Source organism: Eleginops maclovinus, chromosome 2, assembly GCF_036324505.1.
Source record: "Eleginops maclovinus isolate JMC-PN-2008 ecotype Puerto Natales chromosome 2, JC_Emac_rtc_rv5, whole genome shotgun sequence".
NCBI classification, from domain to species: domain Eukaryota; kingdom Metazoa; phylum Chordata; class Actinopteri; order Perciformes; family Eleginopidae; genus Eleginops; species Eleginops maclovinus.
Window position 1 is genome coordinate 5,508,912 of NC_086350.1, and position 26,252 is coordinate 5,535,163.

Below are 26,252 nucleotides of genomic sequence, written 5' to 3' on the forward strand. Positions count from 1 at the left end.
GCACACAGCAGAGCACACACAGTGAAATTGGTCCTCTGCATTTAACCCATCCTAGTACTAGGAGCAGTGGGCAGCTACCGTGCAGTGCCCGGGGAGCAATGGGGAGGGGGGATTGGAGATGTCCGGTGCCTTGCTCAAGGGCACCACAACAGGGCCCAGGAGGTGAACTGGGACCTCTCCAAGTAGCAGTCCACTATCCATATTTCAAGTCTGTTTGGGAACTTGAACCGGCGACCCTACGATTCCCAGTCCAAGCCCCTACTGACTGAGCCACTGCTGGACGTGCATGGCTTTTAATGTTGTAGCTGCAAGGAATTGTGGGATGGCGTTATCTCCTTTAGTAAAGGTCATGTGCCCTTTGCTAAAGCAGATAAGAAAAGCATGCATTGAAACACCTTTGCTTACATTTAGAGAGTCGACCAGCTTTTATCACGGCTGCCACTGAGATACTTCAGGGTCATTTCAATCAGAAACCCACTTAAAAATAGAACGCAGGCCATAATGGATTACCTTTTGTGTGTAGTGCTTAAATGCAGCAGTTTGATTCCTATCATAGGAAAATCCTAATGCTAAATGCATCCATATGACTCATCGGTGCCCATGCAGTCACCCTCTGTTGGAGATACAATACATTCATCTCAGCTTTATCAACTGCAAAGAGATGCATGTGCTCTTGACATTTATGCTATTACAAAACTGTCAATTAAATATTGTAGTAAATAAGTCTTCATTGCATCAACCTTTTTTATCCAATGACAGCTTTCATTTTCTGATGTATTAAATGATGGCTCTGTCATTTTGAAGCAACTTTTTTTCAGAGCCCTTTCAAAGAGTTGTTTGCATATATGCTGGTTTTTGTTTTATACTAGTTTCTCTGCATTTATCAAACATGTTTAATAGCATTGCATTGCTGTTTGTTGCTCCACTAATAACCGCCCTGATTCACCAGCAGATGGAGCTCTTTGTTTATGGATGTCTGATGTCATTCGTGAACTGAGACCTTTTAGATCTGGAGGAGGATATGGAGCTTGAGGCTGTTCTGTGTCATTAGTATTAAACTGCTAAGGGTTAATTCCTGCCTTCATTGATTGATTCAAAAGAAGGTTGGGCGTCGCTTTGAGCTCCTGTTTCTGTGTGTGCAGAAGTCAGTGTCTCCCCAGTGGAGGTAGATTAACCAGTTTGTCTGTAAACACAGCAGTGAAAGCGCTTTCTCAACCTTCACTCTCGTCTCCTTGGTAACACGGCAGATGTGAGATGTTGCTTCAGTTGTCAGATCATGTCAGTCTGTGTTATCATCACTCTGAGCAGTAGGAAAAAAAATCACCTTTCCTCTTTACGAAGAAACGTAATAGTTTCAAATGACTCCAGAGATGTTTCCGGGCTGTTCTGTTTTGCTGTGACTCTGCACCACACTGTTGCCATACAATAGTCAACAGTGAAGCATAATTTGGCATTGACATGTCATGGTAGCCCTTCTTCTTGTCTGACGGCTTTTGTTTGGCTGCTTTTAATTAAGTAAGAGCCGGGCTAGCTTTTCCCCCTGTTTTCTGTCTCTAATCTTATTTAGTATGTAGATGTCAATCCTCACATCTGTCTGCTTGAGAGTGAAATGGTGCGTTTATTCAAAATGTCAGAACCATAAACAATATATCAATAAAAGGCCTTTTCCATTACCGGGGGAAGAATAGGAATTATCCAGCTTCAGGTCTTGCATACTAAGAGTTCATTTATTCACAAAAGCCTTCATATATCACTTTTACTGTTAGCCACCTGCATTTGATAGAGCTGAACTGCTCACAAAATAACACGTAAAACAAATATTTTATGATAGAATGAGCAGATATTTACAGAGACGTTTTAAAGAGGCCCTGTTGTGATCATTTGCTCTTTCATATTTGTATTTTGTGACATGTCTCCATGCTTTAATGTTCAAAAAGCTCTTTATTTTTCTCATACTGCCTGTGCTGCAGCACCTCTTTTCACCCTCTGTCTGAAACCAGAGCCCAGTCTGCTCTGATTGGTTAGCTGTCCGGCTCTGTTGTGATTGGTCAGTCGCTCAGAGATGTCCCGCCCCTTAGCCTATCACGTACAATGTGATGGAGCGCTATAGCCAATAGAAGCATGAGTGTAACATAGGGATGTCAGTATGTTTAAGGAAATAAACAAAGGAGTCCAATGGAGGCGTTTCAGGCAGTGGGGGGCGAGTGTGCGATAGAAATCCCCTCTGGAGGGAACACAGGGATTTTATCCTTTGCAGACCATTTACATGCACTAAAACCTACCAACTTGAGTTTTTTTACAGCCCTAGAAAAAACTCTGTCAGGGTGAAGCTCTGTAAAGGTTGCAGCCCTAGGGAGTATCCCCTGGGGACATTATAGGTTAAAAATCGTATTACTCTCCAGAAAATGTCAGCAAATCCTGAATGAGCGGTTACAGATCACAGGAGGAGCATATGTGAATTGTGCTCTGAGGCGGTTATTTTTGTTGGAGTGAAAAAGAAAGTGAGTGGGAGAGAAATACAGAAAGAGAGAGGGAGAGAGAGACCTCATCACGACACTGACAAGAAAGCTGAGTCATGTAAGGCGAGAGAAAAAAGGCACCTCACAGAATTTTAAATATTAATAAGACAGGGTCTTTTTTAACACAATGAGCCATGAAGTTGGGAATATTTAAAATAATCTGTCTGGGTTCCTAAAGGTTTGTTGGTGGTGAGTTTTAGCTGCAGGTGGATACAGAAAGCAGTGTGAGAGTTAAAACGAGATTTCACGATGTTAATGTGACGAGGCGGAGCGATGATGACAAGCGTGAAGGGGCTGAGTGATAACGTGGCAAAAGATGGGAGAGGCTGTGTCATTGTCAGAGGGATTTAGAAACGCATATGTGGACAGAGTGTGTGTGTGTGTGTGTGTGTGTGTGTGCACAGGGAGAGAGAAAGAGAGGCTGGTGCAGCGGCAGGAGTCGCAAGAGGAGAGGCGAATAAAACTCCACGCCCCTCTCTGCCGAGCATCCATTTATGAGCAGCTGAAGTCTGCTGCTTCACTGGATGCGTATAGGCTCGGCAGTAACAGGAGGAAGGAAAAAACCCTCAGTGCATGGGGATCCGGTGGATTTGGATTACAGGAGGCAAAGTATATCAACCGTGGAGGAGAAGAGGCACTGGAGCTTTTTCTGAAGAGATGTGTTGCATCATTTTTGCAAGAAATGTCCACGTTGGATAAACTTAACCTGGGAGGAGTATTTATAACACAGAATCTAACTGTGTGAAGGCTGTCTGAGGAGAATCATCCAGTGGATAAACACTGAGGAGTGGCTTTAGAAAAGTGCCATATCTCCACTTTATCTACCTGGGATTCTACAGGTTGTTTTTTTCTAAAGTTTCCAACATGACCGCCATGCAGAGGCTGCTGCAGCTGCCAGTGACCGCGGTGAACATGGTGAAGACGGTGCAGAGTCAGGTGCAGGGCCAGGAGGAGGACAAGAGCCCCGTGCTGACCCCTGACGGCGTCCATCAGGCCTGGTACAGCGCTCTGCAGCCCGACGAGCTGCGCCACCTCCGATCCGGGGGTACAGGAGGTGGAGGTAGAGGAGGAGGTGGAGGAGGAGACCACGAGGAGCATTCATCACTGGAGGAAGGAGGTGGAGGTGGAGGTGGAAGCATTTTCCAGAGTCAACCTTTGCGGTAGGAAAATCCAGGAGAATCCCGATGGCACTATACTGATGTTTAAAGACTTTTAGCTATTTTCTTTTCAGTAAATTTCACTTAATTTACCACAAAATGCCGACCAGTTTCAAACTGTCCAAGGTAACATTGTCAGCCCCGAAACCCAGGGACATTTAAGTCATAAAATCCTGAAATTGGAGAAGCTGGAGGCAGGAAATGACACAATAACATAAACGATTAGTTGGTTGTCAAAATATTTAGGCCATATCATTTCTTCAGATCGTTTCAGATCTAGTGTGATAATTGAACATAAGGCATTGACATAAGCTGTGAAATGCACTTCACAGTAGCAATGGCTTCACTTTTACAAGCCAAGAAGGACTGGAACCACTGGGGAGCCATAAAGAAAAGTGGGGAGACTTGTTAAAGAAAGAGAGAGGACATGTTTGCAATTATACAGTTATATATATTCACAATAAGGAAGCTTTTTAATGTTTCATAAAGATCCACATCTTTTGTGTAGGCATCCTTTTCATTAGACAATAAGACGTGTTATTAAACTCTGAATCAGACCTTTGAATCATGCTATAGGAGCTGCTGTACCCTTGGATTAATTTGACCGCAAACCAAATGAACATCAAAAGTGGAGCTCTACAGAAATAGATTTGCTTATACGGAGCTATAATTACACTTGGATTTTATTCTCATTTTACAGGATAAGAGCTTTACTGAAGCCCAGTTCTGTTTGGTTTAAGCAGGCCTATTTTGTACTAGAAACTTTAAAGTGCCTGCTGATAGACTTGCATTATGTAAAGAGCGTGCTTATAAATGCGAGCTGCAACCCTTCCATCTTTTTCTCCTTCTTCTGATTCATGCACATACTTCTTCTACTCCTTTTTGATGTCGGGGCAGTCGTGCAGAGCTCTGTTGGAGCTGAACTGCGTTTGAAGTTGTTTTATTGAACATTTGGAGGCTCTACTTCCATGGAGACTTTCCATCCGAAGACTCCTGCTGATCTCTTGGCTTTAGTGCCAGGTAACCCGACCGCCATCGCGCTCTGCCGTACCACAGCGGGTTCAATAATTCAGAGCTGTTTGTAAATTCAGCTGTTGTTCGGCCAGACGGGACCAAATCCAGAGAAATTAGAGAGCCGGTGATGGTCTAGAATTACGGTGGGCATTAAGCATGAACCCAGAGAGTAGTTTTTCCTACCTGTGTAAAATCCATCATAGTCCAGCAAGAAAATTAAAATACCCAGGGCTGTGTTGTGTCCTGTGGTCCATTCATAACTCTCTAATTCAATGAGATTATCAATCTTCGTTCTGTGGGCCACTTTGTCATACGCTTAGGCTTTTAATTGGACTTTCGGTGTGAAAGACGTGTTTTTTCATTTTCTTTTTAGGAGATTTTTCTTTTAATGACAGCTTACTTAAAGGGGCCCTATTATGCTTTTGGGGTTTCCCTTTCCTGTAGTGTGTTATATAGGTTTTTGTATATGTTAATGCTCTGCAAAGGCTAAAATCCACTAGTTTTTCTTCCACATACTCCCCCACCTGTCTTAAATGCCTCAATTGGACTCCTTTGTTTACTTCTGTTAGATAATGACATCACTATGTAACACTCTAGCCTCTATTGGCTTCTGCACCATCTCAGAGCAGACTGGGCTCTTGTTTCCAACAGAAGGTGAAAACAGGTGTTGCAGCACAGGCAGTATGAGAAAGATAAAGAGCTTTTTGAACATTAAAGCATGGAGACATGTCACAGAAGAGACACTAAATACAAATATGAAACCTGGAAATGAGCATAAAATGTCCTCTTTGAATTTGAATGCTTTTGCTCTGTTATTAAGCAACCTTGTGTGCTTCTACAAACACAACCAGTTTGACCCATAATGTATGTGTAGCTTGTCTGCGGTTGTTGATAATTCCCCTTTCACAGCTTTTCTATTTGGCCTGCGCTTAAGCAAATGTAATCAATGTGTTGGGGTGGGGGGGTTTTAATTAGATTCCCCAAAAGGTTTGTTTGTCAAACAAGCCACATGGATCCCTGTCACGTTATTAATTAGCGAGGCTGTTCATGGAGGTAAATTGATATTTAGCTGCCTAACAAATGAAGGTTCTGGTTGGGGAGTTTCTTCACTCTATCCTGACATTCTGGCAGGTGAAAACATTCAAGTATCATCCACAGCTCTTGGCTCTCAGCTGCAGGTTTGACTTGCATAGTAACAGAGTGAGAGCTTAGAAAGAACAAGGTCAGAGCAGCATTATGTAGCAGCGGTTAAACAAGGTTGTTGCTGATGGAAAAACTGTCTTTTTTCCTGTTAGATTCTTCCCTCTTCATGAAGTTCAGACAGCAAATTTAATCCCTAAAGTAAATCTTAATTTACTGTTTATATTTTAGGTATTACAGTAGCTCTATTAAATCAGATCAGGACTGAACCCTGATGGATGGTGTGTCATTGCTTTGCTGATCCTGTTATTTTCCTCTAGCGTCACTAAGGTTGACATTTTTAGTGTTTATTTGTAAAATATCCCATCCACTATTTGATTAATTGTCATGAAACTTTCTACATGTGTTGCAGGAACAGAAAGTTTGAATTTAGCAGCATCTTCAGTTAAATATTGTACTTCTTTAGGACCAAATGATCTAACTAACTAATGACATCAGCATTAGTGTTACTCATCCCTGTACATGCGCTTTAATGCTTCGAGCAATAATTACACACATTCTGTCAGAGGTAATATGTTTTGCAACACAGCCACATATTTGTAACCAAGAAACCAGCATTGGCTCACCGCTCACGCCTATATAAAAACCGCCACAAATTAATTTTGTAGATACTGTCAGGTTTTAATTCAACAGTCTTTGATGAGTTTAGGTTCTGAAGCGTGTGGAAGAGAGAACCATGTTCATGCTCCATTGAGGTGAAAACAGAAATCCTTCTTAGCACACACACACACACACACACACACACACACACACACACACACACACACACACACACACACACACACACACACACACACACACACATTCAATTCCGAGTCGTGATAAATCAGCTGTTCTGCAGTGGCCTGCTCCTCACAGACTGCTGTCACACCCAAACACATGAAATAAGTCTTTTACTCCAACAGCCTCCCACTCACACGCGGGATTGATGTAGAACTTCTGAACACAGTCAGATCAAATAGTTTGGAAAGTCATTTGAAGTCATGGTTCCAGTGTTTTCAAAAGTATACGTGGCATTCGCTGCATGTAGAGCAAAGATATAAATAGCACAAAAAGAAAAATACAACGTTAAAATCCAATTCTAATCTGAATGGATTTACATAACTATGAAGATCAAACAGCATTTAATGGCTGCACATGTTTTACATTTGGAATTTAACTTAAGAAATTGTTCAGCTGTTATACATCAGTATAGGTATCAGTTATAAAAAACACGTTCGATCAGGTTGTGTAAACGGCTGATTAAGTGCGAATTCATATTTTACACTCAAAATCTGTACAGGATTATTCAGGCACATAATTAGGCCCAACTAAAAGGAAGTGAGACTTACTTTAACAAACCTGGATATTCATATAAGGCCATGATATCCTGTAAGTGTGGTGCATGATATACTGTAGTGTCATGCTCATCCAAATCCTAAATTCACCTTCGTTAAAGTTTAGGGGAAATTTTAGCAAGTCATATTGGAAATCAACATGCTAAACACAGATTAAGACAAACATAATAGCGCAATTAAAGGAAGATAGGGAACTGAGAAAATGCTCTGTTATGTTAATGGTTTATTAACACGACGCTGAGTACTTCCAAACCAGGCTTTTCTTCCTCCCACTACCTTCATTATTTTTGATATTGCCTGCTCACAATCTAACGTGACAGAAACAAGCCCTGTTTGCAGACGCAGTACAAGTCGTTCTGTAAAATGGCTCCTTGTGTCTGTATTGTTTCCAGCGTGTAGCACCTGTTACCATCAGTGTGAGTGGCATGAATCAGAGCATAGAGTCCCAGGAGTGGCTGCGTGTTTCCACAGCTCGCAGCACACGGTTTCAGTCCGACGCAACAATAGCTCTGCAGGAAGTCACTTAACTTAATTGTATCGCATCCTTTGTGTTGCCTTGGAAACTAGTCGGGGAAATGTTCAGCTCTACAGCCCTTTGATCACGTCGCCCGCCCCCGACTACCCCCACCCAAGTTTAATGTTTGAATCCTTAAGTTTCTGATTAAGTTAGTTTTGAGTTTAAGTGTGAATGGGGTGTTAAGTAAAAGATACCACAAGAACTGAATATTTTTAACTAATTATTGTGAATGTGAACATTGGATTTAGCCAGGTTCAAAATCACACTTGTGTGCTGTTCAGGTGAAGATTTCTGAATTCTCAAAAATGTAATTTTGAAAAAAGTTGTTATAAATTCCTCTTCGCTCCAGTGCATCCCTCCACCTCTCCTCAACATGCTCCCTACTTTCCATTCCCTGCAGATCACAATGTCACCCCGAGCATCATGGTCCACGGAGACTCCTGCCTGATCTCGTCTGTCAACCTGTCAGTCACCGTTGTAAACAAAAAAGGCCTCCACCTTAAACCCATCCGTCACTCTTACTGCACCCTTCACCACTTTTAGTCTCTACTCAGTCATATCGAGCTCCCCTCTTAAGATTCGATAGAATACGTTAAGCTACGTTATGATCTGATATGTTCCGATACGTTACGCAACGCTGTGCTACACTGTGCTACGCTACTATATGAGAAACTACGATACGATACTACTTCATTGTCAGATAAAGTTTGACATTAGTTTAATCAACAAGAACAAATGAAACTCACTGAATAATACACATTCAAGACCGTTTAACGTGCAATTGACCTGGGATTTAACTCTGTATTTAAGTTTAGGAATGAATGGTGCACAAAAGACTGCAACATGTACAACAAAATCTTCATGCCTGGATGTCAGTCGTCACATAGCCTCCCTATCAATTGTTTTTAGGCTCAATAGGAAACTCAGATGATATTTGACAGGAATTTCTCTCATTTGCAGATGACATTGTGATATTCCTGGAAACGCTGACTCTCCACTTCCTCCTTAACACCACAAGGACACAATTCCTTCCTATAGAGCTTCTCTTCACTTCTCCATCAGCTTTTTCAGAGCAAACATCACTTCTGTAGTGCTCTATACTGGCATCAAACCGTACTGCTTCACCTCATTAAACAATGTACAACCCCAAAAAGTACACAAATCATGCATCTGCACTAACTTCATCAGCTATGCTCTTCTACTTCAGGGCACGGCACGGCAACTTGATTCAGGCAACTTGAAGTGCTTTTTGGAAAAAAACACTAAAAGCATTAAGACAGTGCAACAGAAACACATAATACATCTGCGTTTTAACATGCTTACAAACAGTTATTCAAAAGCCAATAGAGTAATTGAATTGCTGTATTTAGAGACAATCACAGATAACAACACACAATTGGATTTAACAGCAGACAGATCACAATCAAAGACATGAGTATGTTAAAAGTCAATCCTAATTCCTAGTTCTAGCAGTCTTGATGAAAGTTACCCCCAGAAATAAATAAAAAACACATACAAAATGCCGACTTAGTCAGTGTGCAAGTTAAATAAATCAAGGGTTTTATTAAACATGTGTGTGTCCTCGTACCAACAATTGAATGTTTAACTAAAAAAAAGGACATGCATTTTCCTTATTTCTAGTAAAAGGTGAAGTAAGTGTTTTCTCCTGTTGTGTAACATTGAAAAAGCAGCAGAGCAGATGTGATGGGTCAGTGTTTGGTCATGTAATTAGCTGGCGTCCCTCTCCGGGCAGCTGCTGCTCTGATCCTGTCGGCCCTGCTGCTGTTTGCAGGTTCCTCCTGGCAGATTTTGAGGAAACGGTCTGTGTTGTTTTTGTGTTTCTGTGCGGCAGCAGGGTGGATCCACTAAAAGGATCCCGCTGCTCGTGTGTGAGCTCACTGGTCTGATCCCAGTGTCTCTGACAGGGAAGGAGGCAGAGTCGTGTTTTAACTGGGTCACAGACACCTTTGGTGTATCTGGGAAGAAGGCTGTTATCCTCATTAAATGGGTCAAAATACTGTAGGAGATATCTTTTTAGATATGTTAAAATGCATGTTCAATAGGGCTGGGTGTCATTTCGGTTTGGACATAACAAAATACTTTTTCTGATTTCTTACTCTGAAAAAACAGCCCTTACGGTTGCAACTAATAATGATGTTTTACTGCTTAACTCCAGGTAACAGGAATTATTCTGTACAGAGTTTCAATTCAAAAGTATTGAATACAAGTAATCTGCAACGAATATTAAATCTTCTCCATTTTAAGAAAAATCTTAACGATTCAGAAGATGAACAGACTTCCAATTCTCCACTTTCCAAAAACAATTGGGAAAGAAATTAGTAATGGGGTTGAGTTGAAGATTTAAACTGAGATACTCTAATTAGACTTTTGGGGATTGTGAGCAGAACCAAAACACGTGTTTAAGATCTGCTAATAAATGTTACGGTTAATTAAATAACACAATAGCACAAAGAGTTGATCAGTGTTGATGATGGTACTTACTACTTAATTCTGCAGGTGAATCAAGCAATTAGTTGATGGTGAAAAAAGCCAATTAATATTACTGTTCTGTGTATCTGTGTATCGACTAATCATTTCAGCACTCTGTTCCTTGCAGTTGTTGGTTATTGATTTAAGATAAGATGTGCCTTTTTATTTATGCATGTGTGGAAATTCAGGAAGTAAAGCAGCAACAGAATGGGGGTCATATCTTCTCATGAATTATTTTAGAAGTCAACATGTTTAGAGATTGTTTCACTTTACAATTACCCCGCTTTTATGAGCTCCAGTTTCAAAGGTTTTCCATATTTGGCATGCTGGATTTCCCTCTTCAAAGAGAATAATTTTCTGGGTCACGCTTGCAGACTTTGAAACATTGTGAGCGTTGAATGGAAATCAAACAGGTCCACGTTTCTTGTTTTGAGGTCACTCAGTTTCCCCTGCAGCTTAAAAAAAAAGTGAGCCTCATTTTCTGTGTTTTTCCTCCCTCAGACACGACGACCTGAAGGAGATGTTGGACAGCAACAAAGACTCGCTGAAGCTGGAGGCAATGAAGCGCATTGTGGCTGTGAGTATAAATAATGTTTACTTTGGGATTTCACTGAGCATGTAAGTCAACATCAGAATCAGTTTATTACCAAGTAGGTTTACACTTAAGAGGAATTTGCTTTGGTATAAGTGGTGCATACAGAGACACAGAGATAAGAAAATAATAAAGTAGTACAATTATAAAAGCTAAGAATATTGCTACAAATGTAGAAAAAAACCCCACAATATTTACACAAAATATAGTTATATAAGAGTGCAGTAAAATGCAATAAAACATGGCAATACTATATAATATACTCAAAGTGGAGAGTTACGCTGATTTAAAACAGAGGTAGCTTTGAGCACAAATGTGCAACATGCATCATTTCATTTTTTTTTGACAAAGACCCAAAGCTTATTCTCTGTATCAAAGCTGAGTTTTGTCATTTTGAAGGATAAAAATGCTTTTATAGGAAATGCAGATTAAAATACCATGGTCAGAGAAGTGCGCAGTCAGCTGTTAAATATTACTAACTCATAATCTGAAGCTCCACACTCATTCGCCCATTCATCATCCTTGCAGGAAAGCGGAGATAAAAGGGGAAGGAAAAGCCTAACAAGGGGCTGGAATAAAATATAAAATGGTTGCATTTTCGTTTGCAAATTATTGAAAATGTCACCTTGTAAATCCTCACTGCTGTATTTTCTCCGCTCTTCTCTGCAGATGATCGCCCGGGGTAAAAATGCATCCGATCTCTTCCCCGCCGTGGTGAAAAACGTGGCCTGTAAAAACATTGAGGTTTGTAAAGAAGGCTTTAATGTATTTGTTGTTTCCTTCAGCTTGGTTGTTTTTTATCTGGTTTTTTCTTCCTTGTAATTTAAACATCATCTTATCACATTTTACAAAGCCCTGTTTTTCTTTTCGACTTTATCTCACCTGAACCAAAATTGGAATTTCCATCCTCTCCCTTTTTAAGGTCTTTATCACTTTGCTTCATCTCTTTACTTCAGCCTTTATCTCAGTGAAAATACTTGAACTAATCTACATAATTTGGATTAAAACTGTTTTTTTCCCTTCGGTTTGTTTCTCTCTGCAGGTGAAGAAGCTGGTCTATGTTTACTTGGTGCGTTACGCTGAGGAGCAGCAGGATCTCGCTCTGCTCTCCATCTCCACCTTCCAGCGAGGGTTAAAGGTAAAGCAGCTTTATATATGGAAAGTCCTCCAGACTTTTGAGTTTTTCACAACACAGAAAAACACATTTGGCACCAAATAGGGCTCAAACATTAAAATAAAACAGAAATTAACTATTGACTGCATATTTTAAGCCACACTATCAGCATGGTTCTATTATTGGAGGTGTCGATGTGTCAATCGGTCCACTGGTTTGATCGAGAGTAAAATATCTCAATTGCTATACAGTATGTAAGTACATTTTCTACAGACCTTCATAGTTCCAAAAAGATTAATCTTAGCGACATTTTGTGCCAGCATGATGTTGATCTGTATGTCTTTGAGTGTAATATCTTGACAAATATCAAATGGATGGCTGGGAAATTGCTGCAGATTTTGAAAGTTCCCAAAGGATAAACTTGAAAGATCACTCAACTTTTAATATAGCGCCATCATCAGATTACATTTTTAATTTGTCAAATATGTTGTTTTATGCCAAATGACTTGCAGTATGGTTAACATTACCTTAACCCTTAGCTGTATGCTGTATTTAGTGCTAATTCGCAAATGTTGGCATGCTGCCAGGCTAGACTAAGAAAAAACATCCCACCTGTTCAGCATGTTAGCATTGTCACTGTTAGCTTGTTAGCATTAGCTTAAAGCTCCTTTCTGCCTAATTACATCCTTGTATTTCGGTAGACTCTGAGCCATACGAGTAATATCAACCAATGGCGTTAATATTGCTTCTGAATTTTGGCTCTTTTCTTTCATAGGATCCGAACCAGCTGATCAGAGCCAGCGCTCTGCGAGTCCTCTCCAGCATCCGAGTCACGATCATCGTCCCCATCATGATGCTGGCCATCAAAGAGGCTGCCTCCGATATGTCTCCATACGTCAGGAAGACGGCCGCTCACGCAATCCCTAAACTCTACAGGTGACATAATGAGACTTTTTCAGTACCCCCTGTTCTTGACAGTCTGGCGAACTAAGATTATTTCACTTATTCATATTTATTGCAAGAGGCCTTTTAGTTGCAGACATTACTGCTTAAAACAGTTGTTCTATTAAGGTTTAAAATAAGCAAAAATTATACTTTTTCAGTTCGAAATCTGTGTTTAAGGCCACAGCATGAGTCCTTATCTTTTTTTGAGAACCACGAGGCTAAGATCAAACTTTATGACTTACTGTGAAACTTGCACCTTTCATGGAAGTAAAAGTGAACTCCGATACTGCACAGTATTATTTATAGTTTATTTAAGAAAAATCACCCTCTCTTTCTCTAGCTTTTCTTGTTTTATGCATTGGTTTTATTGTCCTCTGTCCACAGTTTGGATCCAGAACAGAAGGACCAGCTGATTGAAGTCATAGAGAAACTCCTCGCTGATAAAACCACGGTGAGTTTTCACACCACTGATCCAGTATTTATTGCACTAGATCCAAAAATTCAGTCACCATTTAAGGATTTATTTTTTGATTGATATGTTTATTTTTTCAGATTTATTTTAATTAAAATAATAATCTAATATATGATATAAGTTAGAAAACAAAATGGTTATAATTGTAATATTCATACAATATTATTTTCTTTACTTTAATATAACAATTGGATTAGATATTTTAGCATTTTAATTTATTTATAAATGTGTTTCCAGCATTATTTACTGTGTGTTATTATTCCATTAAATGTTATGCATACAATATTAACTTTTTTAAATGTGTGCTCAGCTGGTAGCGGGAAGCGTTGTGATGGCGTTTGAGGAGGTTTGTCCCGAACGCATCGAGCTGATCCACAAGAACTACAGGAAGCTGTGCAACCTGCTGATCGACGTGGAGGAGTGGGGGCAGGTCGTCATCATCAACATGCTGACCCGCTACGCCAGGACCCAGTTCCTGAACCCCAACATGAACGTGAGCTAGAAACACACACACACACACACACACACACACACACACACACACACACACACACACACACACACACACACACACACACACACACACACACACACACACACACACGATCAGTGCAGTCCACAACAGTGATTTTTCTCTTTATTTATCAGTTTTTACAACCCATCTATCAACTTGATTTCAACTTAGACACGTTTTCATACCACTATAAACATTATATTTTGGGGAGTTTCCAATGCATGTGCGGACAACATTACAGTACATGTCATGTCACTTGTTAGACGCTTTTACCCAAATCGACTTACATACACTCAATACTGTGGACAATCCTCACAGGAGCAATTGGGGTGAAGTGTCTTGCTCAGGATCAATCTGTAGAAACCATTTTGCCCCATATTTTTTTGTCAAACACAAGGATTTCTAATGATGCTGCACATAAACAGTGTTGCTGCCTTTTAAAATACACTCAAAACCAAATAACCATCTGGTGTTTGTTTTTTTAAGCAGCCACTAAGTATTTTCCATGCAGAAGAGATTCTGTCTGGGTCTGTTTGTCCCCCAAACAAACAGTTTAATCCCCTCTGTCTCTTCAGGAGTCCCTGCTGGAGGAGGGAAGCGACAAGACCTTCTACGGCTCGGATGAAGACGAGGATGAGGAAGAGGAGGAGAAAGAAAAGAAAGCGGAGGCTCCCATGGCCAAGAGGAAGCCTTACGTGATGGATCCGGATCACCGGCTGCTGCTGAGAAACACCAAGCCGCTCCTGCAGAGCCGCAACGCAGCCGTAAGACACTTCTGAATTAACACACACACACTAACAATAACCCTCCTCTTGAGCCAGTTGCCATGGCAGAAATCATTATGGTTTTTGAACATTAGCAACAGGTCGGTGTTTTGAGTAGTCGAGGTCTTCAGCTGCACAACCTTGGTTTGTATTAACAAGCAGCTGTAGTGCCTTTGAGCCCCTACTCAGAGCTGACCTCTCAATGTGAAGTGTGGATAATCTCCAAGAGGAAATTATTAAAGCAATGCAATACATTAGTGCTGCTGTGGTCACCTTGGAAAGCCTGTTTTGATCAATGTCAGATGTTAGGGAACTCTCCCGTCACACATTATCCTGCCTCGGTTCTGCTGTGGTGGAGCTGTTTATTTGAAGGCATTTCAAGATTAATCCTGTTCCTCAAATTGCATGTAGTGAGCTTTAACATTCCGGATTGTTTGTCCAAAGTTCCGGAATGTTCATCCTACTTTCTGAAGTTCCGGAATGTTCGTCCAACAAAGCATGTAAAATAAAAAAGGTTCATTCCAGTGAGCCTTTTTCCGAAATCGTGCTTTATTTTAATAGAGAAGGGCATTGGAGGTAAGAATCTATACATACCCCGGAATTGTCAATCAACATTCCAGAATGTTCGTCCTAAGTTCTGGAATGTTCGTCCTGACTTCTGGTATGTTTGTCCGAAATTTTGTAATGTTTGTTTTAAGTTCAACATTCTGGAATGTTCGTCCAAAGTTCTGGAAGGTTCGTCGCAGGTTCCGGAATGTTCGTCGGAGGTTCCGGAATGTTCTTCGCGAGTTCCGGAATGTTCGTCGCGAGTTCCGGAATGTTCGTCGCGAGTTCCGGAATGTTCGTCGCGGGTTCCGGAATGTTCGTCGGAGGTTCCGGAATGTTCGTCTAGAGTTCCGGAATGTTCGTCGGAGGTTCCGGAATGTTCGTCGCGAGTTCCGGAATGTTCGCCCTGAGTTCCGGAATGTTCGTCGCGAGTTCCGGAATGTTCGTCCTGAGTTCCGGAATGTTCGTCGGAGGTTCCGGAATGTTCGTCCTGAGTTCCGGAATGTTCGTCGCAGGTTCCGGAATGTTCGTCGCAGGTTCCGGAATGTTCGTCCTGAGTTCCGGAATGTTCGTCGCAGGTTCCGGAATGTTCGTTGCAGGTTCCGGAATGTTCGTCCTGAGTTCCGGAATGTTCGTTGCAGGTTCCGGAATGTTCGTCCTGAGTTCCGGAATGTTCGTCGCGAGTTCCGGAATGTTCGTCGCGAGTTCCGGAATGTTCGTCGCGAGTTCCGGAATGTTCGTCGGAGGTTCCGGAATGTTCGTCGCGAGTTCCGGAATGTTCGTCGGAGGTTCCGGAATGTTCGTCGCGTGTTCCGGAATGTTCGTCGCAGGTTCCGGAATGTTCGTCGGAGGTTCCGGAATGTTCGTCGCGAGTTCCGGAATGTTCGTCGCGAGTTCCGGAATGTTCGTCGCAGGTTCCGGAATGTTCGTCGGAGGTTCCGGAATGTTCGTCCTGAGTTCCGGAATGTTCGTCGGAGGTTCCGGAATGTTCGTCGCGAGTTCCGGAATGTTCGTCGGAGGTTCCGGAATGTTCGTCGCGAGTTCCGGAATGTTCGTCGGAGGTTCCGGAATGTTCGTCGGAGGTTCCGGAATGTTCGTCGCGAGTTCCGGAATGTTCGTCGCAGGTTCCGGAATGTTCGTCGGAGGTTCCGGAATGTTCGTCGCAGGTTCCGGAATGTTCGTCGCGAGTTCCGGAATGTTCGTCGAGAGTTCCGGAATGTTCGTCGCAGGTTCCGGAATGTTCGTCGGAGGTTCCGGAATGTTCGTCGCGAGTTCCGGAATGTTCGTCGGAGGTTCCGGAATGTTCGTCGGAAGTTCCGGAATGTTCGTCCTGAGTTCCGGAATGTTCGTCGCAGGTTCCGGAATGTGCGTCGCGAGTTCCGGAATGTTCGTCGGAGGTTCCGGAATGTTCGTTGGAGGTTCCGGAATGTTCGTCGCGAGTTCCGGAATGTTCGTCCTGAGTTCCGGAATGTTCGTCGGAGGTTCCGGAATGTTCGTCCTGAGTTCCGGAATGTTCGTCGCAGGTTCCGGAATGTTCGTCGCAGGTTCCGGAATGTTCGTCCTGAGTTCCGGAATGTTCGTCGCAGGTTCCGGAATGTTCGTCGGAGGTTCCGGAATGTTCGTCCTGAGTTCCGGAATGTTCGTCGGAGGTTCCGGAATGTTCGTCGCGAGTTCCGGAATGTTCGTCGGAGGTTCCGGAATGTTCGTCGCGAGTTCCGGAATGTTCGTCGCAGGTTCCGGAATGTTCGTCGGAGGTTCCGGAATGTTCGTCGCAGGTTCCGGAATGTTCGTCGCGAGTTCCGGAATGTTCGTCGGAGGTTCCGGAATGTTCGTCGCGAGTTCCGGAATGTTCGTCGCGAGTTCCGGAATGTTCGTCGCAGGTTCCGGAATGTTCGTCGGAGGTTCCGGAATGTTCGTCGCAGGTTCCGGAATGTTCGTCGAGAGTTCCGGAATGTTCGTCGCAGGTTCCGGAATGTTCGTCGGAGGTTCCGGAATGTTCGTCGGAGGTTCCGGAATGTTCGTCGCGAGTTCCGGAATGTTCGTCGCAGGTTCCGGAATGTTCGTCCGAGGTTCCGGAATGTTCGTCGCAGGTTCCGGAATGTTCGTCGCGAGTTCCGGAATGTTCGTCGAGAGTTCCGGAATGTTCGTCGCAGGTTCCGGAATGTTCGTCGGAGGTTCCGGAATGTTCGTCGCGAGTTCCGGAATGTTCGTCGGAGGTTCCGGAATGTTCGTCGGAAGTTCCGGAATGTTCGTCCTGAGTTCCGGAATGTTCGTCGCAGGTTCCGGAATGTGCGTCGCGAGTTCCGGAATGTTCGTCGGAGGTTCCGGAATGTTCGTTGGAGGTTCCGGAATGTTCGTCGCGAGTTCCGGAATGTTCGTCCTGAGTTCCGGAATGTTCGTCGGAGGTTCCGGAATGTTCGTCCTGAGTTCCGGAATGTTCGTCGGAGGTTCCGGAATGTTCGTCGCGAGTTCCGGAATGTTCGTCGGAGGTTCCGGAATGTTCGTCGCGAGTTCCGGAATGTTCGTCGCAGGTTCCGGAATGTTCGTCGGAGGTTCCGGAATGTTCGTCGCAGGTTCCGGAATGTTCGTCGCGAGTTCCGGAATGTTCGTCGGAGGTTCCGGAATGTTCGTCGCGAGTTCCGGAATGTTCGTCGCGAGTTCCGGAATGTTCGTCGCAGGTTCCGGAATGTTCGTCGGAGGTTCCGGAATGTTCGTCGCAGGTTCCGGAATGTTCGTCGAGAGTTCCGGAATGTTCGTCGCAGGTTCCGGAATGTTCGTCGGAGGTTCCGGAATGTTCGTCGGAGGTTCCGGAATGTTCGTCGCGAGTTCCGGAATGTTCGTCGCAGGTTCCGGAATGTTCGTCGGAGGTTCCGGAATGTTCGTCGCAGGTTCCGGAATGTTCGTCGCGAGTTCCGGAATGTTCGTCGAGAGTTCCGGAATGTTCGTCGCAGGTTCCGGAATGTTCGTCGGAGGTTCCGGAATGTTCGTCGCGAGTTCCGGAATGTTCGTCGGAGGTTCCGGAATGTTCGTCGGAAGTTCCGGAATGTTCGTCCTGAGTTCCGGAATGTTCGTCGCAGGTTCCGGAATGTGCGTCGCGAGTTCCGGAATGTTCGTCGGAGGTTCCGGAATGTTCGTTGGAGGTTCCGGAATGTTCGTCGCGAGTTCCGGAATGTTCGTCCTGAGTTCCGGAATGTTCGTCGGAGGTTCCGGAATGTTCGTCCTGAGTTCCGGAATGTTCGTCGCAGGTTCCGGAATGTTCGTCGCAGGTTCCGGAATGTTCGTCCTGAGTTCCGGAATGTTCGTCGCAGGTTCCGGAATGTTCGTCGGAGGTTCCGGAATGTTCGTCCTGAGTTCCGGAATGTTCGTCGGAGGTTCCGGAATGTTCGTCGCGAGTTCCGGAATGTTCGTCGGAGGTTCCGGAATGTTCGTCGCGAGTTCCGGAATGTTCGTCGCAGGTTCCGGAATGTTCGTCGGAGGTTCCGGAATGTTCGTCGCAGGTTCCGGAATGTTCGTCGCGAGTTCCGGAATGTTCGTCGGAGGTTCCGGAATGTTCGTCGCGAGTTCCGGAATGTTCGTCGCGAGTTCCGGAATGTTCGTCGCAGGTTCCGGAATGTTCGTCGGAGGTTCCGGAATGTTCGTCGCAGGTTCCGGAATGTTCGTCGCAGGTTCCGGAATGTTCGTCGCGAGTTCCGGAATGTTCGTTGCGAGTTCCGGAATGTTCGAGTTCCGGAATGTTCGTCGCGAGTTCCGGAATGTTCGAGTTCCGGAATGTTCGAGTTCCGGAATGTTCGTCGGAAGTTCCGGAATGTTCGTCGCGAGTTCCGGAATGTTCGTCCTGAGTTCCGGAATGTTCGTCGCGAGTTCCGGAATGTTCGTCGCGAGTTCCGGAATGTTCGTCGCGAGTTCCGGAATGTTCGTCGCAGGTTCCGGAATGTTCGTCGGAGGTTCCGGAATGTTCGTCCTGAGTTCCGGAATGTTCGTCGCGAGTTCCGGAATGTTCGTCGAAAGTTCCGGAATGTTCGTCGAGAGTTCCGGAATGTTCGTCGCGAGTTCCGGAATGTTCGTCGCGAGTTCCGGAATGTTCGTCGAAAGTTCCGGAATGTTCGTCGCAGGTTCCGGAATGTTCGTCCTGAGTTCCGGAATGTTCGTCGCGAGTTCCGGAATGTTCGTCGCAGGTTCCGGAATGTTCGTCAGAGGTTCCGGAATGTTCGTCCTGAGTTCCGGAATGTTCGTCGGAGGTTCCGGAATGTTCGTCGCGAGTTCCGGAATGTTCGTCGCAGGTTCCGGAATGTTCGTCGGAGGTTCCGGAATGTTCGTCCTGAGTTCCGGAATGTTCGTCGGAGGTTCCGGAATGTTCGTCGCGAGTTCCGGAATGTTCGTCGGAGGTTCCGGAATGTTCGTCGCGAGTTCCGGAATGTTCGTCGCGAGTTCCGGAATGTTCGTCGCAGGTTCCGGAATGTTCGTCGCGAGTTCCGGAATGTTCGTGAGTTCCGGAATGTTCGTCGCGAGTTCCGGAATGTTCGAGTTCCGGAATGTTCGTCGCGAGTTCCGGAATGTTCGAGTTCCGGAATGTTCGTTGCGAGTTCCGGAATGTTCGTTGCGAGTTCCGGAATGTTCGTCGCGAGTTCCGGAAGTCCAACAACGCGGGCAGCTTTTTCATCTGAAAAGCTGAAATTAATCCCTTAAAGAGCCAGGTACCTCCCTGAGGAAGCAGTCTAAAACAGAATATTGGATATTCACGATGTGGCCAGAAACACGGTTGATCATTTTGTGCATAATGCAGCTTGAATTCTTGAAAGACCTTAAAAAAAACCTCCCCCTTGAGTGCAAGATAATTTGTTGGACTTGAAATCAAATGTGGTCTTCTTCCTTTCAGCTGAAAAATAAAAAAGGTTTAGTTATTTCATGCGTTTCAGGCAGTGATAGTAATGGACTGTTGCAACGGAAATGAGATGGACAGTAAAGGCAACATGCATCTCTTTTACTGTTTTTTATATTGCAATGTTGTAGCACACTACATCTGTTTTCCCTGCATGCATTAGGTGGTTATGGCTGTGGCCCAGCTCTACTTCCATCTGGCCCCCAAAGCGGAGATCGGGGTGATCGCCAAGGCTCTGGTCCGTCTTCTGAGGAGCCACAGGTGAGCTGTCCTGTCTTTAATCTGAAATTAATTATCTATTCAAATTGCAGTACTGCAGATTATAGCAGCAGGCCTGTTTCAAAATTAAATATGGTGTGATCGTGGCAGCAGCATGAGCCACTTCACAACATTATGGTGGCTGAGAATGGAGCTCAGCTTGAAAATACTACTGCAGAAATGACTCCTATAACTGGGAAATTAGTTAGATTTAATGAATTCCTTAAAGTCATCTGGCTTTTCCATTGGGTTTTATGTATGATTCCTGAAAAATCTACAGTAAACACAATCTAAAGTAGTGTTTGTGTCTTGTTCTGCAACATAAAATACACCAGAATACACACATGAATAAAAACAAAAAAGGCGGTGACTAATAAAAGATGGAATAACGTAATTCTTTGACCCAAATTGTACAATTATTTGGTTAAATTAGACTACAGAGAACATTAAAAGCCATCTTGCTAAAAACAAGAAACCCATTTAGTCAGTGGTGTTGACGTTGAAGTCCTGCGGCTGTGGCTATAGTTAGCATTATGTTAGCTTTTAGCAGCCATTGCTTTTATGCTTCAAAATCATACATCTGGTGTTCAATTTTTGTAACTTCCTGAACAAATCCCAAAAGTGTCATGAAGTTTTGTAGGAAATGTTCTTTTGTTCGAAGCCCAGGAGTCGATTTTAAAGAAAACCAAGCAAAGCTCCTCATATAAGTTTTAAAAGGACTATTTAATAAAAGGATGCAGCAGTAGGTTTTACAAAGGTTCACAGCTGTGGCTCAGTAGCTCAGAACACACTTGAACAGGCCCAAAAAATGAATAGGGCTCACGAGGTGTTTACTGTCCGTGGGTCCGAGCGAAAAGAGGTCGAATCCTTAGTTACATTGCTCTTTGTCCAGAGGTCGCCTCTTCCTATTGGTTGCCTCAAAGCATAACAGTACTTCCGTCAGTTTAGTGAATACGTGGCATAGGGTCCTTTCCCTCCTTAGCGTATTACAGCGTCAATAAGGAGAGTAAGTAATTACAAATAAATAATCCCTTTTAGTTTATGTCAAAGAAACCGAGGCTAATTTCCCGTTTGGCTTGCAAAATACGTCACCTTGCAGCACTGCATTTATGAAACACAGCTGAATGTGAAAAAAGAAAACTATAAAGACCTTCAGCAAAGTGGAAAACAGTTTGAGAACAGAAAAAAAAATGACAAGTGAAGGTAGTGAAATATATCTGCACAGGCCTGAAGCAAGGAGTGAAATTAAACAGGGAGCTCGGTGCATCTGAGGTAAACATGGAGGCATAAAGCATGAGGAGCGATGGCCGGCCTCTCGGCTGTAAGTCCTGCACACTGTCAGCCTCTTATTGAACGGGAGCTCCTGTGGCTGAGCAGCTGTAATGGGATCATCACTCAGCAGTCGGCAATGAGAAGCGCCTCTCGGTCGCACACTACGATATGTTTGTTACACTTTATTATTCATACAGAGTCTCAGCGCTAATCACAAACACGTTGGTTTACTACCCTGGGAGTAACGCCTGCATGTTTAACAAGGAAGCTGCTGATTTCTTACTTTTTATTGGTCTTTAGTTGTGTATTGGATAATCTACGAACATGCCTGAATGCAAATATGGTTGCATTAGGATCACTAGTTTAGATAAGTTATTTTGACATGATTTTTAATGTATTTTTCAGTGTCTGTGTCGCATGAGTAACTATATTTGCTTCCAGAGTTTTATCTTAATCTAATGAATAGGATTAAAAGTATTCAGAATACGTGTTGTTCGGATTTTATTTAGATGGTACTTCCTGTAATGGATGGATTTGTATCGACATGTCTAAATACGATGGATGGTTTTGTATTGTTTTCATAGTGAGACATTTTGCAGCTGTGAGAAATCTCCCAGATCTATGCAAATGTTATTGCAATGTCAGTATGACCTATAGGTTATTTAGTTTCTATCTTTTATTATGTACTATCTTTTTACTGTCTTATCCCACCTTTTTAAATGGATTAGAACTTACGTTTTTTTTATTGTAAAGCTTTACTGTTTTCAGTGTAATAATAAGTGAGCAATCTTTTCCTACTTGTAGTGGCCAAAATTATAACAAATATTTTCCTTCGCTATGGCCTCTTTATGCTTCTGGTAAAACAAAGCATATGCTATACTGGTGCGCTAATCCCATCACCACCTGGTCTCCCATTATATACAATAATGCCAAAGATGCCTTAAAAATAAAAGCATCAAAACTACTTTAAGTAACTTAAATAATAACACTAAAAAATAATACATTTGCTATAAACCGGAAGAAATTGCAAGAAATTAAAAGTTTAAATATGAAATAATATAAAGCAATATATACTTTAGCTCCAACATTAGTATTACATATTTATAGAACTATTACCGTTGTTATGAAGAGCTGTGGACCTTTTATGGCCACATGGTTCCTCAGGTCAGGTAGATGGGATCAAAACAGGGGTTATATATTTGTTTTACTACCATTTTTACCCTCTTTCTTATCATTAATGTCTTGTGTGTCCGTCTCCTCCTCCAGTGAGGTCCAGTACGTCGTTCTTCAGAACGTGGCGACAATGTCGATTAAACGGAGGGTGAGCGACGCCTACATTTGTCTATCGGTTGTTTGTGTGTGAAATCAAAATGCTGCGGATTCACTGACTTTTGATTCCTCTCTTCTTGTCCTTTTGTTTCACAGGGGATGTTTGAGCCGTACCTTAAGAGCTTCTACATCCGCTCTACAGACCCGACCCAGATTAAAATCCTTAAGGTTATTTTCTTTTCTATTGTCCTGCTGTCCCCTTTGTCCGAGTGCTGAAATAATTGAAGACTATTCATCCTTAACCTGAGGCATGGCAGTGTAACAAAGTATATTCTCAATCTTTGTAAACCCACTTACACGGAGCAATCAATCCAACTCCCTGGAATGAGAATGAAGCTGTTTCTTTTTTTGTCTTTTAGTTATTTCTTATTCATTTTTCTTTCAACAATTACAGTTTCAGGGAACATCGTACATACATAGTTAAACACTCATCCTTAAATCAATGTCCTTATTGTCCAGTGGCAATGGTCGTGTCCTCTTCTCGTCCTCTATAATCAGTCCATTTTTCACATTTGTCCTCAAATGGTGCCTCTTGTAGTCTCAGTTTATGTGTGATTTTCTCCATTACAAAAATCTCTTCCACGGTGCACATCCACTGCTCCTCAGTCGGCGGGTCTACTTTGTACCACATTCTCTTAATCGTTTTCTTCCTGGCTGATAGTAGCACTTTAGCAAGATACTCATCCTCTCTTTGTATTATGTCTTGTGTTAAATTCCACAAGTAGAGTATTTTACACGTTTTTAGTATCTCATATCCTATTATTTCTTGTAAATCCCTCCATAGTTTGTCCCAGTATCCTCTTAACTTTTGGCAGGACCAGAATATGTGTGTATGGTCAGCATCCATGTGACCACATGCTCTCCAGCATGGTTGTTGAATAGACACCACTCCTTTCCTAATCGTTGGGGTTATAACAAATCTGACCATATTCTTCCAGTTAAATTCCCTCCAGATCCTGGAACTAGTAGAAGAATGAAGCTGTTTCAAAGATGTTTATTACGTCTACTATTTAAAAATTGAAAGTGCAGTTTTATGGCACACAGTTAAATAAACAATAACGTAAAAGTTATGCAGTAATTGTAGTAAGCCCAGTTTTGTATTCCACTTTTAATTAAGTCTACACCTTTCTTTCTTTGTCTTTTTTGCAGCTGGAGGTTCTCACCAATCTGGCGAATGAGACGAACATTTCCACCATCCTCAGAGAGTTTCAGGTACAGTAATGATGCTTTGTGAAGAACGAAAAATAAACGTAACGCAGAATCAAGTTTATTCGCTATTATGTATGTAAAAGTAATTTGTATAACGTTGCATATATATATAAGCAAAGTAGGATCAATGTAACTGTAAAAAGTAGCAATTATAGAACTACTATGAAACTATTGTGCAAACTATTATAAAATAATAATCTCACAAGAAATATAAATATACAGAAAAGAAAATACAATGAAGATACTGTGTGTTTTTTAAAGAGTCAATATTTTTAAGGAATGTGCAAAATATCAAGAGTAATGTGCAACAGTATAGAGTATAAGGACTGACTCACAAGATGAGCTTTAATGCAACATATACAGTGGTATGCAAAAGTTTGGGCACCCCTTAGGAAAACCACTGCATCAGTTTGTCACTTGCTGAGCTTTTGAAGCAGCAACTTCATTTTAACATATGTTATACCTTATGGTAACAGAAACATCTCAGTAGTGAAATAACTTTTATTGGTCAAACAGAAACATGTTTATGTGCATTCAAACAAAAATAGGCATGTGCATAAATTTGGGCACCCCTAAGAAATAATTCCATTAATATTTAGTATTGCCTCCTTTTGCTGCAATAACGGCCTGTAGACGCCTCCTGTAGCCACAGACAAGTCCCTTAAGCCTGGCAGGTGGTATTTTGGCCCATTCTTCCACACAAAACGTCTCCAGTTCAGTCAGGTTTCTTGGCCTCCGTGCATGGACAGCCTTCTTCAAATAAATCCATACATTTTCAATGATGTTAAGGTCTGGGGACTGGGATGGCCATTCCAGAACATTGTACCTGTGCTTCTGCATGAATTCCTTGGTGGATTTTGATCGGTGCTTAGGATCATTGTCCTGCTGAAAAATCCAACCCCGGCGTAGCTTCAACTTTGTGACTGACTCTAGAACATTCTTGTCAAGAATCTCCTGGTACTGTAAGGAATTCATGTGGCCCTCAACTTTAACAAGTTTTCCAGTACCTGTGCTAGCCACACAGCCCCATAACATGATAGATCCTCCACCAAATTTTACAGTGGGCAACAAGTTCTTTTCATTGAATGCAGTGTGTTTTTTTCGCCATGCATACCTGTTCATGTTATGACCAAATAACTCAATCTTGGTCTCATCTGACCACAGTATTTTGTTCCAAAATGCTTCTGGCTTGTCCAGATGTGCTTTTGCATACCTCATGCGACTCTTCTTGTGATTAACACTCAGGAAAGGCTTTTTGCACATCACCCTTCCAATGAGCTCTTCCTGGTGCAAAGTACGCTGGATTGTGGAACGGTGAACAACTACACCATCAGCAGCCAGATGTTGTTGTAGTTCTCTGGAGGTGGTCTGTGGCTTCTCTGTGACCATTTTCACCATCCTTCGCCTGTGCCTTTCCCCTATTTTTGTCGGCCTACCACATCTTTCCTTCACACGGACTGTTCCTGTGGCCTTCCATTTCACAACTACGTTTCTGACTGTGGAGACAGACAGTTTAAACCTGTCAGATAATTTTTTGTACCCTTCTCCTAATTTATAATGTTGGATTATCTTAGCTTTCAGGTCAGTGGAGAGTTGTTTTGAGGTCCCCATCTTGCCACTCCCTAAGAAAGAACCTAGGCCAGGCACAGCCAGCTATTACCTATGTTAAATAGCCTTTTTCATGATTGGTTCCACCTGTCTTTGTAATTGAAGGTCTAATGAGCTAATCAAAGCAATTTTGTGCAGCAACCTGTCAGCTATAAATCCGTACAGGTGTTGAAATGAATGCTATTTATAAGGGTGCCCAAACTTTTGCACATCCCATTTTTTGCATTTTATTTTATTATAATAAAACTATGTAATGCTACCCTAAGAATTTTGGTCTGGAAAACACTAAAACGTCTACATCTTTGTAGGAAAACAAATGTTGTTGCTGTGATCTTCTATTATAAAGGAAAAGCAAATTGTCATGAAATCTCAGAGGGGTGCCCAAACTTTTGCATACCACTGTATAAAAGATAAGATAAAGGTTTATGAAACCCCAAATTTGAGCAGCGTCTATGGGAGGAGTTAGGAGTATGTGCCTCAGTGAAGAGGGTTCAGCCAGCTGTGTATATGTGACGC

General features: G+C 42.7%; 1 protein-coding gene across 1 annotated transcript in view; it reads left to right on the forward strand.

Moving 5' to 3' along the window:
• Positions 1 to 3,078: 3,078 nt before the first annotated feature.
• LOC134877830 (AP-3 complex subunit beta-2) overlaps positions 3,079 to 26,252 on the forward strand; it is a 46,501-nt gene continuing 23,327 nt past the window's right edge. Inside the window, exons 1-12 of the mRNA XM_063903493.1 lie at positions 3,079 to 3,679; positions 10,736 to 10,811; positions 11,496 to 11,570; positions 11,869 to 11,964; positions 12,716 to 12,876; positions 13,270 to 13,336; positions 13,668 to 13,850; positions 14,447 to 14,635; positions 20,224 to 20,321; positions 22,857 to 22,911; positions 23,016 to 23,087; positions 24,069 to 24,131. Coding sequence (XP_063759563.1) covers positions 3,384 to 3,679; positions 10,736 to 10,811; positions 11,496 to 11,570; positions 11,869 to 11,964; positions 12,716 to 12,876; positions 13,270 to 13,336; positions 13,668 to 13,850; positions 14,447 to 14,635; positions 20,224 to 20,321; positions 22,857 to 22,911; positions 23,016 to 23,087; positions 24,069 to 24,131 — 1,431 coding nt within the window. The 5' untranslated portion in view covers positions 3,079 to 3,383. The remainder of the gene's footprint in view (positions 3,680 to 10,735; positions 10,812 to 11,495; positions 11,571 to 11,868; positions 11,965 to 12,715; positions 12,877 to 13,269; positions 13,337 to 13,667; positions 13,851 to 14,446; positions 14,636 to 20,223; positions 20,322 to 22,856; positions 22,912 to 23,015; positions 23,088 to 24,068; positions 24,132 to 26,252) is intronic.